Source organism: Hoplias malabaricus, chromosome 15 (assembly GCF_029633855.1).
Source record: "Hoplias malabaricus isolate fHopMal1 chromosome 15, fHopMal1.hap1, whole genome shotgun sequence".
NCBI classification, from domain to species: domain Eukaryota; kingdom Metazoa; phylum Chordata; class Actinopteri; order Characiformes; family Erythrinidae; genus Hoplias; species Hoplias malabaricus.
In genome coordinates, this window is record NC_089814.1 from 10,214,196 (window position 1) to 10,232,126 (window position 17,931).

The 17,931-nt window shown below is 40.6% G+C and overlaps 1 protein-coding gene across 1 annotated transcript in view; it reads left to right on the plus strand.

The window, feature by feature from the left end:
- The first annotated feature begins 12,484 nt into the window (after window positions 1-12,484).
- Window positions 12,485-17,931, plus strand: part of sfswap (splicing factor SWAP) — a 112,263-nt gene continuing 106,816 nt past the window's right edge. The window contains exons 1-3 of the mRNA XM_066645883.1: window positions 12,485-12,820; window positions 15,289-15,452; window positions 15,891-16,022. Of these exons, the coding sequence (XP_066501980.1) occupies window positions 12,654-12,820; window positions 15,289-15,452; window positions 15,891-16,022 (463 nt within the window). The 5' untranslated portion in view covers window positions 12,485-12,653. The remainder of the gene's footprint in view (window positions 12,821-15,288; window positions 15,453-15,890; window positions 16,023-17,931) is intronic.

Sequence of the window (17,931 nt, forward strand, 5' to 3'; positions counted from 1 at the left end):
GTTTCTATTTTTCATCAGAATAACTGAAAATATCTCATTCAGAGTACAGTGTTTTGTATTGTTTGATGTAATTTTAAGGCGTTCCGTTATAGTGAAGCAGCTGTAGATGTGTATATACTGAATTATGTACAACAGCTTTAAACACAGCTTACTGCTTTTAAATAATATATAATGTATGCATAGTTTTGAGCAATACCTGATACCTGATCCAACAACAAGTTGCTTTCATTCATTCATCCGTTCGTTCATTCTTTCATTCATTCCTCTGTAACGACTTCATATTAATCAGTGTCACTATAGAACTAGAACCCAGAATCCTTCATTCTAATGGCACGGTAACATCTATTAAATATTGCCGCTTTCCAAGGAAAATATATCTCAGAGGAACACATATCTCAAATTTTGTGGTTTTTTTAGTTTACTACATCCTTTGAACACAGAAACAGTCCTTCACACTGTGTGAAATGCATAAAAATGGCTTGGAATGAAATCTTTTTACATGGACTTCCACTGAAATTTAGGAAGGTTTTTTTCCTTCTTCTGTAAAGTTACTATTTTGGACATTTGTTTTGTTTTGTTTTTTTGGACAGTGATGATGTGCAGACTATACTGATAACTTTTTTTATATTGTTGTTTTGATATTTAGAGGTTTATGGGGTTAATGTATTGTCCTCTGCTTGATGGAATATGCACTACACCCAAATTAGATGTTTAGGTCAGTTTAAATGAAAAACACAGTGTTGATTTTCTATTGAAAACTTTAGATTAGAGTTTGGAACCTAATGTTTTAGGATTTAGCTCTCAGAGGTGCACACAAAGTGGTTATTACTGCTGTGTTTCATCTCCTCTTTCACCTCTCTCTCTCTCTCTCTCTTTCTCTCTCTCCAACCCTTTCCTTTGTGAAGTTAATTAGGAGCATAGCAAATAAATGGCAGAGGCTAATTAACAGCCACTGATACAGTTGTTTAACTAAATGGGTAAAATGAGTTCGCAGTCTCCATGAGTATGATTAACTTAAGTAAAGAGAACAAAAATATTTGGACATGCTCAGGTCCAGGTCTGAGCTCCAAGCTGTAAATACATTTTAAATGAATCCTTTCATTTTATCATTAATTCATCATTCATTTTCTTTCTTTCATTTCACATTCGGCTGAACTTTATACCTGGATACCTGGCCTGAAGTTTACATTTTATGTGATGACTGAAGAAGCTAAAACCAGCATTTAATATATTATTAGTTTCATTGCATGCATTATTATTATTATTATTATTATTATTATTATTATTATTATTATTATTATTTGTTTTTCCATTTATCATTCCTTTCTCACTACAATACCCAGCATGCACTGTGAAAAAGATACACTTCAAATGGCATTGTTCAGTTTCCTAGCAGTAACTTTATCTGTGTGGCTAAAACAACACAATACAAAAACAAGAATTTGCTCAGAAGTATTGTGTACTCAGAGATGCAGCAACAAGACTGAGACATAAATCTGTTTACCACCTTTATTTAAATGGCACAACAAGTAGTGTCGCTGTCACATTTCCAGGGTCTTGAGGTTGTGGGTGCAAGCCCTGCTCCAGGTTACTGTCTGTGACTGTGCGGTGCCACGGGATCTGATTTCCTCCGGTTTCTCTTGTTCATGGAACCTCATCTATCAGGCAGATCAAGGACCAAAAACCATCGTATCCAATCAGATAGCATCTCTCTGTGAGGTCATTACCACTGCGACCATGTAAATAAAACACTCTCATGTCCAGCTTCGGTATGGACTGCAGTGTTTATGAGCAAATATCATATATTTTCTGTAATGTGATGAACTAGTGCCCCCACCTTGCACCTAGTGATTCCATGTAGGCTCCGGACCAACCATGACCCTGAAATGGACAAGCGGATACAGTCAATGAATGAATAAATGAAGAACCGCTGCAGTTTCTCTGCTGTGAGCAGAGAGAGAGAAAGCTGTCTGATGGATGTACAGGAGCACTAAGCAAAAAGCAGCAAGTGAACAACAGTAATTTGGGCTTGATATGTGGCTGAACCAGTGAAGACCTCACCCCAAACCCTATAACTCATTACCAGGATGGGTTCCGCTGACATACACAAACACATATCTGGTCACAACACATAAACAATATCCCCCTACCAACAAAACACCCATACAAAATATAAAACTCTTCAACAACCCTTAAAACATCCCTGATCTATGAAAAAGGACTGCTGGGAGCATCCTTAATGAGCTCCCCTGCCCTTCCTAAACTCTGCACCACCACAGTATTGTAGTTTTCTGTAATTTACTCCCACCTCCCACTTTAAAGGTGATAGAACTTCTCCACAAGTCAACCCAGTACCCTGGGCTCTTAATGGAATGTCTTTGACATACACTGGTCAAAATAGCACAAGTATCAAACCCCACAGCTCCTTTCTCACCCTGTCTAAACAGCAGTGTTCAGAACTCATATTTTGAGAACATTGTTTCACAGTTTGTGTATTGGTGGGGTCCAGATCCCCTAATGAATTTACACATACATATGTACAGGGGTTGGACAATGAAACTGAAACACCTGGTTTTAGACCACAATAATTTATTAGTATGGTGCAGGGCCTCGTTTTGCGGCCAATACAGCGTCAGTCCGTCTTGGGAATACAAGTCCTGCACAGTGGTCAGAGGGATTTTAAGCCATTCTTCTTGCAGGATAGTGGCCAGGTCACTACGTGATGCTGGTGGAGGAAAACGTTTCCTGACTCGCTCCTCCAAAACACCCCAAAGTGGCTCAATAATATTTAGATCTGGTGACTGTGCAGGCCATGGGAGATGTTCAACTTCACTTTCATGTTCATCAAACCAATCTTTCACCAGTCTTGCTGTGTGTATTGGTGCATTGTCGTCCTGATACACGGCACCGCCTTCAGGATACAATGTTTGAACCATTGGATGCACATGGTCTTACTGGTGCAATGTGCAGTTAATGAAGATTGGCCACCAGACTGCTCCAATTTAGCCATGAAACCTCCCACACTAAAATGACAGGTGTTTCAGTTTCATTGTCTAACACCTGTACATAAATCTTCTTATCCGCTTGTCCATTTCAGGGTCGCAGTTGTACACATACAGGAAAAGTGAATTTGCCATAATATATCCTCTTTAAAGTATCTCTAAATTTCTCTCAGGATTATTGAAGCACCACTGCCATATGTAATGATGTTCTCATCAGATGGTTATGCAACAGTAATCATTTTGATTAGGGCTGAATTACCTCTTTTAACATTCTGTATCTTTTAGGTGGTTGTACTTGGTTGGTTTGTTTTGCTGCCCACATACAGTTATAGTTGTAAATACAGGAACTTGGATATTTTGTCCTATTGAATAAGCTCTACCACCACAAGTTAGTATTAAGGCAGAGTTTTGTTTCCCAGATGGCCAAAGACAGGTGCATTCTGAGAGGTCAGATAAACACTGTGAAAATATGGCTTCATCTCAACCATTAGGGTGCCTCTTTTGAAATGTGTTTATGGCGAATTTTGAGTCTCGCTCTGTTATGTTTTCCCATCTTCTCTCCCATCTGTTGTATTTGACTAGTAATCAAGCATGCTGTCTACTTTTATACAATTCCACTGAGTTAGCATTACGTTCTGGGGGTTGCAAGGGTTATTTTCTTTATTCTTTCTTGATTATGGACACTCTTTACTTCTATCAAGGCTCTAGGCTTGAAGGCCTCCTTAATGAACCCTTATTTGGTCCAAAATGAAAGAAATGGAAGGATGAAGGATGGCTGGGTGTGATGTTAGAGAGTGTGTGAATTACACAGAGAACAACAGGCCAGACTCCTGAGGAGAGCGAAACAAAGTTGGTGAAATGAAGCAGAGCAAAGTGTCCTTGTCACACTAATAGGAGTGCAGTTAAATCACTTTTTTTTTTTTCCTCAAAGTCCACATTTGTCTCTGATTCTGATCTGTACTACACGAGTCATCTTAGCTCTGTACATACAAATCAAAGCTATTAGGCCCCCAGGGCCCCAGGCAAGTTGAGGCCTTCTTTCACACAAATTGTTGTTTGCTTTCTAGTTTGAAGTAGTCTTGGTTTAAAGTTTATCCATTTGTCCAAGAACCAACTTGTAATGACTTAACGTCGGAGCAGATAAAAACATTCAAGTCACCCTCAATTAATAGCTACCCCTGGTGTGTGTCAAACTGTAGGTTTCTTTTAATCTTGGCATATTCTATGGTAAACAAGTCCCAAAACTGATACAACAGCCCTTGTTCATGAAAACTAGCTCTGAGCATGAACAACGTGTGAATTTTTCATTGTCTGATTCATGAAACTTCTGAACGACAAGGAAACAAGTAGAGATTTGAGCACAGTTGATGAATCACACTCCATTCGTTAAAATGTTTCAGTAGTGAATCAAAGAATTTAGAGGGTCATGAGTCGATACCTGTGCTCCTTGGTTGAGCATTGAGCGCTCTGATCCTGCTGCTGACTAAACCATATAGTTTTAAAATGAATACACTTGTAATAAACTATGTTTCTTAGATTAGATTAAAAAGTGATCTGGCCTGGTGAATTTAGGCAGGACTTGGACATACAGTGAAGCACTTACCGAAAATGAATGAATGAATGACAGATTTAAACAGTTTATTACTACAGTAGGTCAGATGAATTTATAGCACTTGCTTTTGTTTTGAGAATGCTGGTGCTGCAAAACTAGAAATGGGAGGAACTTGATGTGATCAAGCTTCTCTCTCATCATGGTTTTATTGGATTACACTAAAACTGACTCCTTCCAGTGGGAGGTACAACTTGACATTAAACCTAACCTATACCCTAACAATAACCTGTCACTTGGGTAGAGTTTGTATGGGGTCTGACTCCACACAGTGGATTTATGGTTCTGCAGTGAAGAGCATATGAATGTTTACGCATAACTGTGTAAAGTAAGAGCAAAGTGTAATATGCTTTGAAAGGAACACAGAGTATGTGCAACGTGTTTATATCAGTGTTATGGTAAAAATATCTGCATCTATTTTTCTAGTGGTCTGTAATGTGCACGTATTATACGTGTTATTGTTATCATCTGTGCTTGCTCTTACTTTTTATGGTATTTGATTAATATATTTGTTCCTCCGGGTGCTCCGGTTTCCTCCCACAGTCCAAAAACACACGTTGCAGGTGGATTGGTGACTCAAAAGTGTCCGTAGGTGTGAGTGTGTGAGTGAATGTGTGTGTGTCTGTGTTGCCCTGTGAAGGACTAGCGCCCCCTCCAGGGTGTATTCCCGCCTTGCGCCCAATGATTCCAAGTAGGCTCTGGACCCACCGCGACCCTGAATTGGATAAGCGGTTACAGATAATGGATGGATGGATTAATATATTTGATTATTTACTTCAAATCAAGCTTTATATATAGGCAGAGGTGTGTAGAGTAGCCAAAAATTGTACTGTATTGTTACTTTAGAATAATATAACCAATAGACTAATACAATAATAATAGACCAATAGAATAATATACTTTGGAATAATATCAAGTAAAAGTAAAAAGTAGTCACCCAATTAATTACTTGAGTAAGAGTAAAATGTACTAAGTGAAAAAAACTGTTCAAGTACTGAGTAACTGCTGAGTAACCTCTTTGTTTAATAATCAGGATGTCAAATAATACACTGGAATGCACAAAAATTAGGGTGACCAAACGTCCTCTTTTACCCAGACATAAGTCTTTTTTAGACTTAAAAAATGTCCAGGCGGAATTTCACAAACGTCCGGGATTTTATTTTTCTAGAGCTTACATAGAACTTCGAGAAGCGTTTCGTTCACAAACTAGTTCTGCCCTCCCCTACTCCGATTGGTTCGCTTGAGTGAGAAGGGGGCGTGGTGAAGTAGCCTAAAATCTTCTGATTGGACGGTCTGACTGTAGAGCTACCGTTATTGGTCGATAATCTTCTCTGTAAATATTTAATTGGTCAGTCTGCACGTCAGTAGTCCTTGTTTACGTCAGGCAAAGCTCATGTACCCACCCTCATCTCGAGCAGCTATGTCGAAACAAAAATGTAAGTTCTCGGATGAATTAAAAAAGAAATTCCCATGTTTTGTGCATAGGGTGTAACCTATGACCTAACACACACATAGCAAACATAGGTTCCCCCACCCGAGACAATTCCTCTGTCCATCTCAGATCTGGTCACCCTACAAAAATATAAAACAGCAATGAACAAATTCAGGGCCAGAGAATATCTCTAAAACAACTAAAACAAAAATAAATTAAATATTTACAAAATAATTAAATTCAGCCACAATAATGTAATAACAAAACAATGGGCTCAATAAGTAGAACTGACAAAGAATAAGAACAGCAAGATAAAAAAGGTAATCTGTATGTAATTTAAACCATAAACTGTGTGTGTGTAGTTTTGTGTATTAACATGTTCACTAACAAAACAATGGGCTCAATAGGCAGAGATTACAAAGAATAACAACAAGAAGAATAGGGCAGTCTCCATTTATCACCGTTGTCTCTGCCATTGTACTGTGCTTTTGTGCTCTTTTCCGCAGGGATTTTTTATGCGGTCATGTGACCACTTGGCTCTGTTTGATTGGTGAACCGGAGTCAAATGTTGTTAGCGGTTACATTTGATTGGTGAGATACAGTCATGTGACAGATCCTCTGTTGGAATTCTCAACAAAACAAAACAAAATAGAGAGATTGTGCATTGGAAGGATCAATAAAAATAAGAAGTGTGTACTGAGCAGAATGTATCTCAGTGTAAAAATACAGCTTGTTTATCACATATACTCAATTAAAAGTAAAACGTATGCTGCATTAAAACTCCTCTAATAAGTACAACTTATCTAAAAAGTTACTCAAGTAAATGTAAAAGAGTAAATGTAGTACCTCTTTATATAGGGTGGCACGGTGGCGCAGCAGGTAGTGTTGCTGTCACACACCTCCAGGGTCTTGGGGTGGTGGGTTTGAATCCCACTCCTGGTGAATGTCTGTTAGGAGTGTGGTGTGTTCTCCCCATGTCTGTGTAGGTTTCCTCCCAAGGTCCAAAAACCTTATTTAAGTGTCAAATTTACACACGCTCAAATCACACGACTTTAAATGTGTAGATACGCAAAAGATGCAATTAATAATAATAGAAATTGTGGATGAAAGCTCTGTGCACTCATTTTTACATTCACACTCAGATTTGACTATACACAACTTTGATGAATAAGGGCCATTGTGTCCCAGGCTGTCTCAGCTGGTCACCCTCTTCCATTTAGGCTAGTTCCAGTTTAGCACCAAGTAGGTGATAGAGCAGCACTGGGGCGAGTGGGGGGGGGGTTGTTCTGTTGTCAGCATCTCTAATCAGCCACTTAATGGGGAGAGAGCGGGTTGGAACAGCAGGTCTGCTACCTCTCAAGCTTAGTTGGAGGGCGAAATGGGTGAGTTATTTATCATCCCAGAGTTTTATCACTCTGCCTCTCCAAATGAGATGCTATCAGAGATGGCTTAATCTGGTGTCCAGTCACAGTGTTTAACGCCCTTGGGAGGAGAGCTCTGTCGCCTGTCAGGATGCATTGTTCCAGTGGAAGAGACAAGGTGAGACCACTCTCATGAGGTGGAAAAAGAGAGCAATAGCTAGAGTATGTGTTGGGGGTGGGGGGGGGTGAGGTTGGAGAGTCAAAGGGCCAAAAGTAGCAGAGAAAATGTGTGCAAAGATAAATTTTGGGTGTAAAAGAAAAGGGTGAGATGAAAGAGGGAGAATGAAGATGAGGAAAAGACAGGGCTGGGATGAGAGTAAATGAGTCTGAGTCAGAGGGTGGTGTTTTATGGATAAGTCCAAGTCCCTGAGGGCTGCTACAGGCCTCAGTGTGAACCAGAGCTGCCTGAGATATTTAATCCACTCCAGGCACCTCTTCTGTATTTGCCACAGTGTGAATGTTCCTCCAGTGCCACAGCCTTCAGTGAAACTCCTCTGGACACATGCAGGGCAGTGGCATTTACACCAGCAGGCACTTCCTTACAGGCCATTTACCCCTGATGTAAAAAATATGTGGCAGTTTCAGCCATTTAGGATCCATTTAAAAGCCATGTCCTTTTACTCACTCTTGAACCACTACTAAGTGTGCAATGCAGTACATTCTCAGGTACTAAACTCTTAGCTAAGTGGTCACCTCCAAGGTAGTTATCTGTGATTTTAGATAGAGAACATCTGTCCCATTATTTACTTTTCTATTGTACCAATATACAACCATTAATTGCTTTGTTTCATTTTGTTTACACCATTAACACACACAAATATTTATGTTTACCTCTTGAAAAATTAATACATTGAAACCTTTACGGAACATAATTGAACCTTATAATTGACTACAGTAAGATACATGAACATTTGATGAACAACAATGCACTGTACACTACTTTCATCTGACTGTGCAGGGGTCCTGTTTCTTTCATTTTTTTCCGAATGGGGTATTAATTAATGATTAACCCTCCCTTTAAAAATCATTCAAACATCAGACCACAGCCCCTGTCCTGATTCTAGCCCTAAGCTTCTCTTTGAAGTGCATTCTTTCATGGGGTTACTGAAGAGTGAAGGTATTAGAAATGTGAAAACAGAACTGGAACACACTCACTCCCTTGCCCTTTAACTGCGTAAGTTAAAATCTTTAAGGCTAATAGGACTCCCCTGATTCCTACTGTCTTTCCACACTCTTTTCAAGTACATAACTTAAAAAGCCATTTCATAAAAAAGGTCAAATTTCTCAATTTCTGAGCCTTTTTCTAGTTGTATTTAATGTCATTCATTCATTATCTGTAACCTTTATCCAATTCAGGGTCACGGTGGGTCCAGAGCCTACCTGGAATCATTGGGCGCAAGGCGGGAATACACCCTGGAGGGGGCGCCAGTCCTTCACAGGGCAACACAGACACACACACACACACTCACGGACACTTTTGAGTTGCCAATCCACCTGCAACGTGTGTTTTTGGACTGTGGGAGGAAACCGGAGCACCCAGAGGAAACCCACATGGACACAGGGAGAACACACCAACTCCTCACAGACAGTCACCTAGAGCGGGAATCGAACCCACAACCTCCCGGTCCCTGGAGCTGTGTGACTGCGACACTACCTGCTGCACCACCGTGCCGCCCTTAATGTCATTCAAACATTCAAAAATGTTTAGGGGGACCATTAACGGGATTTTTGTGGTCTGTTGGTAGGTGGATTGGCTAGTCTAAAGTGTCCATAGGTGTGAGTGTGTGTTACCCTGCAAAAACTGTCCTGCCCATGTGCCCGGTGATCCTGGGTAAGATCTGGACCTACAATGACCCTGAAGTGCATAAGCACTTACAGACAATGACTGAATGAGCTGAAAAGCTGTTTATTAGAGTTTGTGATCATTTTAAGTGTAAATAATGTCCAGATGGCTAAAATCCTCCTGTTTCCAATATCTTCCTTCCTAGGGGAGGCACAGTGGTGTTGGACTTGAACCTTACCGTATCCCATCACAATTTCCAAATAAAAACACACAGTGGACTTTTCCATTTTTATGAAATTTGTTACTTTTCTGAAGATAGTTGAAGCCAAGGTCTTTTCAAATATACAAGTATACAAATTCAATTTTCTCCTGGGTAAAGGGCAAAACTAATTTTATAACAATTTCTCTGCGGTGGCTCCATTCGACCTTTGAGTCTGACTGTTCCACATAATTCTAATCACCCCACAATAACAGTGCTGATATGTCAAGCAGGTGAATTAGCAACATCCTTCTGAAAAACCCACTGTATCAAAACAAGACTCATGGAGAGACTGAATGGAGTCTGAATACATTAATTTTTCACTTGTGTCCATAATACAGTGCAACAATCAAAGGCACCTAGCTGTTTAAAATTTATCTCAGCAGTCTATTTCTGCCTGTGACTTCACCACAGAACATTAGAATGAATACAGCATAATATTCAATATACAGTAGAACCAGTATAAATGAAGAAAAGTGCTAGATTATAGGTTTTGAAATGGTTCATATCTTCTCCTTAGTCCCTCCATTAGGCACAGTGGCGCAGCAGGTAGTGTCGCAGTCACACAGCTCCAGGGGCCTGGAGGTTGTGGGTTCGATTCCCACTCCGGGTGACTGTCTGTGAGGAGTTGGTGTGTTCTCCCCGTGTCCGCGTGGGTTTCCTCCGGGTGCTCCGGTTTCCTCCCACAGTCCAAAAACACATGTTGCAGGTGGATTGGCGACTAGAAAGTGTCCGTAGGTGTGAATGTGTGTGTGTCTGTGTTGCCCTGTGAAGGACTGGCGCCCCCTCCAGGGTGTATTCCCGCCTTGCGCCCAATGATTCCAGGTAGGCTCTGGACCCCCCGCGACCCTAAATTGGATAAGCGGTTACAGATAATGGATGGATGGATAATACAAGGATACAAGAAAGATTGGAACTTATTTTCCAAATTATATTTGCATTTTACCAGGTTAATAAATTATTTTCTATCCAGATAATTGCTTTTTAGGCGGCACGGTGGCACAGCAGGTAGTGTCGCAGTCACAACCTGGAGGTTGTGGGTTAGATTCCCGCTCCGGGTGACTGTCTGTGAGGAGTTGGTGTGTTCTCCCTGTGTCCACGTGGGTTTCCTCCGGGTGACTGTCTGTGAGGAGTTGGTGTGTTCTCCCTGTGTCTGTGTGGGTTTCCTCTGGGTGCTCTGGTTTCCTCCCACAGTCCAAAAACACACGTTGGTAGGTGGATTGGCGACTCAAAAGTGTATGAGTGAATGTGTGTGTGTGTGTTGCCCTGTGAAGGACTGGCGCCCCCTCCAGGGTGTATTCCCGCCTTGCGCCCAATGATTCCAGGTAGGCTCTGGACCCACCGCGACCCTGAACTGGATAAGCGCTTACAGATAATGAATGAATGAATAATTGCTTTTTATAGCTCATTTTCTCAGTCATCACACTATTTTGCACAGCACTATATATTGTACACTTATATATTGATGAGATTTGGGCAAAAAAAAAAAGCACCATACATCATGTGTACATTTTTTGGGGCTCTCGTGGTCTTTATCTTGCCCAAAAATAGACATAGAAATTGTATTGTGTTTGGTCTGTTCAAATTGGTTCAGCTATATCCCAAACTAACATCCTTTTGGACTATATATCACTTTTCAACCAAATTTAGATGTAGAGGGACAACTTTTTCTAGATGTCTTTTCAGCTTTTCTTTTTCAAAAACCTCTCAATGTTTTTGGACATCTGGCCAAATCATCTTTTCAAAATGGTTTGATGGGTTGGAAAAAATGCTCTGAGCAGCAACCAGTTCTTTTCTCCAGTGCTTGTTCTTTATTATATGAAGCTTTATTATATGACAGTTATTGGCCAAGGTGTATCAGAGATTCAGTACTAAAATTATTTCCTCCATATGGGGGACCCACTCCATGGAGCATATGCTTGTAAAAAGTAGAAAGGTATAAATAAAAAAATAATAATAACCAGTGTAACAAATGTATTAAAAAAAAACACAATCCTTTTTATGTGACTTAACTTTGACTATTCCTTAAGAACCAGGGCAGATGCCACAAGGCTCCCTCTGGTCTCTGCCTACTATGGTAACAGCTCCAACATTTGTCCAAGGCAAAGTTCCACTAATATGACAACAGCACCTCCTCTCCAAAACTGTCCCCCCAACTTCTTGTCTCATCAGAAACACTCAGAGGCAGTCTCTCCAGTCTCTCTGGACACACTGAAACTTCTCCACAGTAAAAGACAGAAGGGTCTTGCTCTCCTCTGCAGAGCTGTCACCCACCACTAGACAGAAAATCAAAACTCTGGACCCAGAGAGGGCATTCCTGGGGTTGTCGGTCCAGTCCATCGCCAGTAAGGTAAACACAATGATGTAAGGATCTTTGATGGATTCAACTTGAACTCATGCTTGAAGGACTGGTTGCCTGAAGACATGGCCTACCCTTCATAGCAACTTTTCTTCCAGTAAATGATTAGAGCTGTCAACAAGTTAGCTCCCACCCATTTTCTGAGGTGCAGAAACCCCAGATGAGTTTCCCTTTAGAATCTGTGCATGAAAAATTACAGAGCCATGGCATCCCTTATAGTAAAAGTAATAAATGACTTAATAAGTAAGTATTACTTAAGTAAAACTTTAAAAAGTAACGACTTAATAAACCGTGGGAACTACTTAATAAATATCTCGTTCCCACGACTTTTTAAGCTGTCCCACCAACGCATTATTAAATCGCCTCAAATTTGTCACCAGCAGGGCTCCGTACAAACAAACCCGTTGTTTTACATCAGACTGTTCGCACTTTCGTCATTCCTGCCAGTGAACTCCTGTTGCGATTTATTAAAATTAAAAGCGACAGCATTTATTCTACTCGCAATACTATTCATATAGTTACGTTTATATTCACTCCCTGGTTTATTTATTTAAATATATTGTATTTATGCACCATCAAGGACAGAAAGACTGTGACGAATCTGCGGAAGGCGGTAGGAGGAGATATTCTGAAGCGGACAGTAGGGCAATGTTATGGCTCCTTTGTAAGGCGCTTGTTTAGAAACAGCGCCGAAGAGAACTGTCTGTGTGGGTCTTATCTTTAAGAGAAAGCCACAGCCGCCGCTGCAACAGTTGTTGGAGGTGGTGTTGGGGTGTTACTTTGTGGAAATGTACCGGAGAGGGACCGGAGAGCGGCAGCGGACCGCGACGGAGAGCGGGCCCCGCGAGGAGCTGCTCGTGTTCGGCTACGCGTGTAAACTCTATCGCGCGGACGAGCACGACCACGGAGTTCAGCTCATCCCGTGGATGGGGGACAAGAGCCTCATGATCGATAGGTCGGTTCAACACACGAGAACGGAAAATTATTCCTTAACCAACTCTCACAATGTCTTCCCCAGACTCTCTTGGAGCTTTGCTTGTTTTTTGTAGCAGCAGCAGGACGAGACGAGGCCCTGGCTCAGGGGACGAATAAAACACGTAGAGACTTAACTTTACAGAACTTTGGCTGTTATTGTTGTTTGTAAAAGACCGACAACACAGATTACAGACTTTTGTGATGATCAGCAGATGCAGAGACCTTCCCTCCACACAGGGCTGTTTACTGTGGAAACAACAGTACTGCTGGTGTTATATTAAATAGCAAATGCTGTGGCAATACTACAAGGATTTCTAATATGTATAACGTTGTCTAATGCTTCTGTTATACGGGAAGTAAACTAGTGTGTATATGTATATTGTGTATATATACTAGTATACCAGAAATACATATTTTTCTTGTAGTATTTACACAGTGCATTCTTAGTTCATGTACTACATTATAAGTGTGCACATTCACTATAAAGGTGTAACCATGAAGGAGCCATGTAGAAATACCTGCAGTGATATTATAGTGCTTTTCCTAACAGTTTGACAATAGATTGTCATTGGAGCCCTGCATTTGTTTCTTGTAGTATTATTGTGAAATTTATAAGTATGGATTTCCCTTGTTTTTAGCCCTCCACTTGAAGGTTTTAGTAGAAATGTAGCATCTTAATTCTGCATTTGTTTTTAAAATTAGTGGTCTTCTGCAGTTTAACTTGGTTTGGATAGAAATGTTAAATCCGAGCTACTGATTAAATACTGACCTTAAGGGGGAGTTACATAAGTACATTTTTATGATGTAAACAAAGACTGAGTGACTGGATGTGAGATGCTCTGCCGCATGAAATGTTCTTTGGATTGTCCTCAGTTGTGGTCATGAGAACTCAGTCCAAAGAAATATATTTTTCTAAAAGCTACATCCAAGAAAGGTACTGTACAAAATGAAAATGGACTTTCTGTGGCAGTGTAGTGTGCCACACAGCTCCAGGGTCCTGGCTTCCTCGCCTCAGGCCACTGTCTGTGAGAAGTGTGGCGTGTTCTCCTTGTGTCTGCATGGGTTTACTCCCAGTGTCCTTTTTGAAGAGCACATAGTATTAGATTGTTGTTGTGGATATTGCAACCTCTGTTTCCTGTACCCACTCCACACAGAATGGTACATTTAGCACACTTGGAGATACTGCATTAATGGCTTTGTTTACATCTGAATGGTTTTATTATGCAATTTAAAACCAGAAGAATATACTATTAGCTCAGCTGAGGGTTTGAACTAAATAGGCCTGCTGCAGATTGCCCTGAAGGGGAAGGTCTGTACATCATGCCACAAGTGGAATTTGCTTTGGCACACTCAAGCTCCAGACCACAGCCAGATCTTCCAATAAGTCTTTTAGCGAATGTGCAAGCCACTGCAAATTCTTCTTCCTACTACTGCAATTATATACCAGTCTGTGAATTAAGGTGGTTCTTATTAAATGATGTATTTGATGGTTTTCTGGAGCCACAGCTTGTTCTTGCTCTCTCGCTCAGCTGCCTAATGTGGTTTTCTTCCAGGATGTGGAGTTTGCCAAGTGGACAGTCTTCATGAAGTTTATTTTTTATTTTTGTAATATTTTCTTTTTCAGTTAAACAACAATCTTGCCAAAAAAAATACATATAGATGAATTAAAAGTTGCTAAACGCCATGTGGGAGTTGAAATGAAATGCTCAACTCTCGATGGTTACAATGAGCCACCTTAATATGCATGGAATCTGTTTCCTGTTTCCAATATGTATGTGTGTGTCTCTCTATCACATAACCCAGACCTTATTTTCTCAGCAATTAAGGCTAAGGGGTCCTGCCAGGCCCTAATTGCCAACTCAGCGCCCACTTCTCTCTTTCGACGGGGAAAACTGGAACTGAGAAGTGGAGTAGAGGAGCGAGCGCAGGAAAAAATCCTCCGTATGGGTTCTTGCGGATAGGTATTTATGTGCTCGGGCTTGTGTGGATGTAACATTTTACAGTAAAACTAGGAATGATGATGTGAGTTCTCTCTCAGTTGTGTGACATGGGTACAGTTTTGAACCATGTAAGGTAAGAGGAAAGTCGTTGTTTTTTTTGTTTGTTTTTTTTCTGTTTTGTCTCTTTTGTTTGAATCAGAGCTGTTGCAGTTTTCTTAGGGCTTAGAGAAGAATGCTATGAAGTCAGGCAGTAAGTTTCTAGAAAGCAAAATGAACATTTCTTGCCCTATATACCTGTGAGTGTTGCGATAGGGCTGTCTCTTTCTTTTGCCTCCAAGGGACTGTGCAGTTCATGCACTTCATCTTGAAAAGCTTGTAGGAGAAATAGTTTTTGTTGAAAAAAAGGAAGAAAGAAAACCTTTACCTTTAGGGTTCCCTGGTGCGGTGAGTATTTGTTTTGTGTATCTCCCAGTTGTTTTCCTGCCTAATCCCATTATTCATTTTTCAGGTACGATGGCCGTGGTCATTTACATGACCTTTCGGAGTTTGAATCAGGCTCATGGAACCAGAACTACCAGCTGTCTGAAGAGGAGGCCAGGATAGAAGCTCTGTGTGATGACGAGAGATATCTGGCCCTGCACACTGACCTGCTGGAGGAGGAGGCCAGACAAGGTAGAAAATACACAAAACATAGACGACATTCAATTATTGAGGGTGACTCCGAATCATAGCTTATAATATTTACCCCCCCCCAGAAAATCTGCTTTTGTTCAGTTCAGGCAGCTTTTTCCTCAGGCAAGAACAACAAGGACCTAGTGCAGTGATAGTATTAAACATTAGAGTCACGTTAAGAGCATTCACATCAAGCTTCTTTATGACCTAAGAATGCTAACACCTCAGTGATTCTATACACGTTTGAAGCTGCTCTCATTTCATATGATTTAAAATGGCCAAGACTGACAAGCTTCCTGATTCATCTATTTTGTTGATTATGTGTGGGCCTGAGCGCATAGAGCATTTTGAAACAAATAAACAAGGTAAGAGATTATTTGTGCTCCTTTAGTAAAAATCCTATAATATATATAATTATATATTTTTTCTTTTATTCAGAAGAGGAATATAAAAGGCTAAGTGAGGCTTTGGCTGATGAAGGATCCTACAATGCTGTGGCTTTCCGCTACAGTGCTGACTACTATGACCCTTCCCAGCCCACTGAAGAGGAGGATGGTAGCAAAGAAAATGGTAGGTAAACACAAGCAGACCATGCTGCACGCAAACTGTTCTGTAGTATGTTTCTCAGACAAGTTGAAAAGGAGCCTCTGGGTAATCCCTGAGCACTAGAGCGAGCCCATGAAAACTTTAGCGTGTTTGCCCACAGATGCCCAAGTGCTTCAGAAAGCCTCATGAAATCATGCCCCGTAAAATACAATATTCATGACTTAGGCCTGGATAAATTGCACAAATTCTTTGGCTTAAAATGCTCTCACTATTTAGCCTAAAATATCAAGAAAAACGTCCAGAAAAAATCCCGATAATTAAATGACTGTTTTCTGTTCTGAAATTTGATTGACTGAGCTACTCTCAAAACTACTGTAAAATACTTGATGCTGACACGTGTATGAGCTCTCGCATCAATTCTCTATCAATACACAGAGACCATTTGCAACTTGAATGGAACTTTGAACATAGTACAGGAGGTCCTCGGGTTACATCAGTCATGTGTTACGATGTTACGACACATCTCCCATTTACTGTATAAAGCCTTGTTTCGACTTAAGTGGTTTTGCGTCGTAAACGTCGTAACGCGAACTTCGTGTTTGGTGTGCGCGGCGGAAGAATACACGGTTACGCGGCTCGGGACCGAGGAGGATAGGTGTTAAGAGAGGATAAGTGCTTACAGTATGTTATTTACGTACAGTATGTACGTATGTTCCGACTTACACTGAAAATCGGTTTACGATGAGACGTAGGAACGGATCAACGTCGTAATTCAAGGAGCCCCTGTACTGAATGGTGGGGTCAAATATTGGCATTCATTTAATGTTAACAGCCCAGAATGATATTGAATATTCAGAATATCAGAATTCACAGTTTAAGAAATTCAGTTGTACGTACATAAATATGTTTATGAATACATGACCAAAAACTTAAAATTTAAACTTAGGAATAATGGAATATACAGTGGTGGACCGTATTTGTTTATTAATCCAAACAGTTTGAACAGCTGTTTGTTTGCCCATTATGTGGAAACTGGTTAATCATTTGCATTCCTAGCTAGAACGTTTCAGTTGCTGATTTGAAACAGACTGAATTTATGAAATATTTGAAAGGCCATTACTCATAGGCGCCATCAAACAACTGAAGAGTAGCATGTTTATGGTATGCTTGAAGAATAAATAGTGAAGCCTTAGGGCTTTGCTCCAAAGAACTTTCCCTCCATTTACGCTATGCCGCAATTCAAGCATTAATTCCATACATATTGATGGTCATTGGATTCAGAGATAAACAGAAATAGCCTCGCTGTTTCATGATTATTCATTAGCACCTGTCCTCTTTTATACTCAGTGGATTTTACAACACATGGGCAAGGCTCTGTGTCTCCAGAATCGCTTCCAGCATTTCAAGTACAAACATTGTTGAAGTTTCAGGCCCCACAGGCAATGCCAAATTTTTTACTTTACTCTGCTTTTTTTGTGATATACTTACTCGGTCGGGAAACAAGTAGCTGCTTTGTGTTGTTCTTTATAGTCCAATTACCGAGAGGGCAGCTTTGAGAGTGCATCTTTTTTTTCCCCAAGGGAATGCCTGAGAGTGCTTGGCCAGAACTTGAGGACAGGCCTGTTCATCTGCAAATGACTCCATGTTGGCAGCTTCTACCTGTACTATGGCCATTGTAGACAGAGTTGTTCCTGTTATCTGCTGAAATTGGCAACAGTAGAATGGACTGCATTTCTGCAATCTTAAATCATTGATAAAAGAGCTGGCAGGAGTTAGTCACCATTCAGCCAACACACAAGCATCCCTGAGCAGATGGTCCTCTTGTTCGGTCACCCAGCGTCACCATCTTTTTGCAGATTTTTGAACATTCTCAGTAATATCTTAATTTATTTCACTCTCTCAGGTTGGCAAGAGAAGTAAGTTTATTTGATAG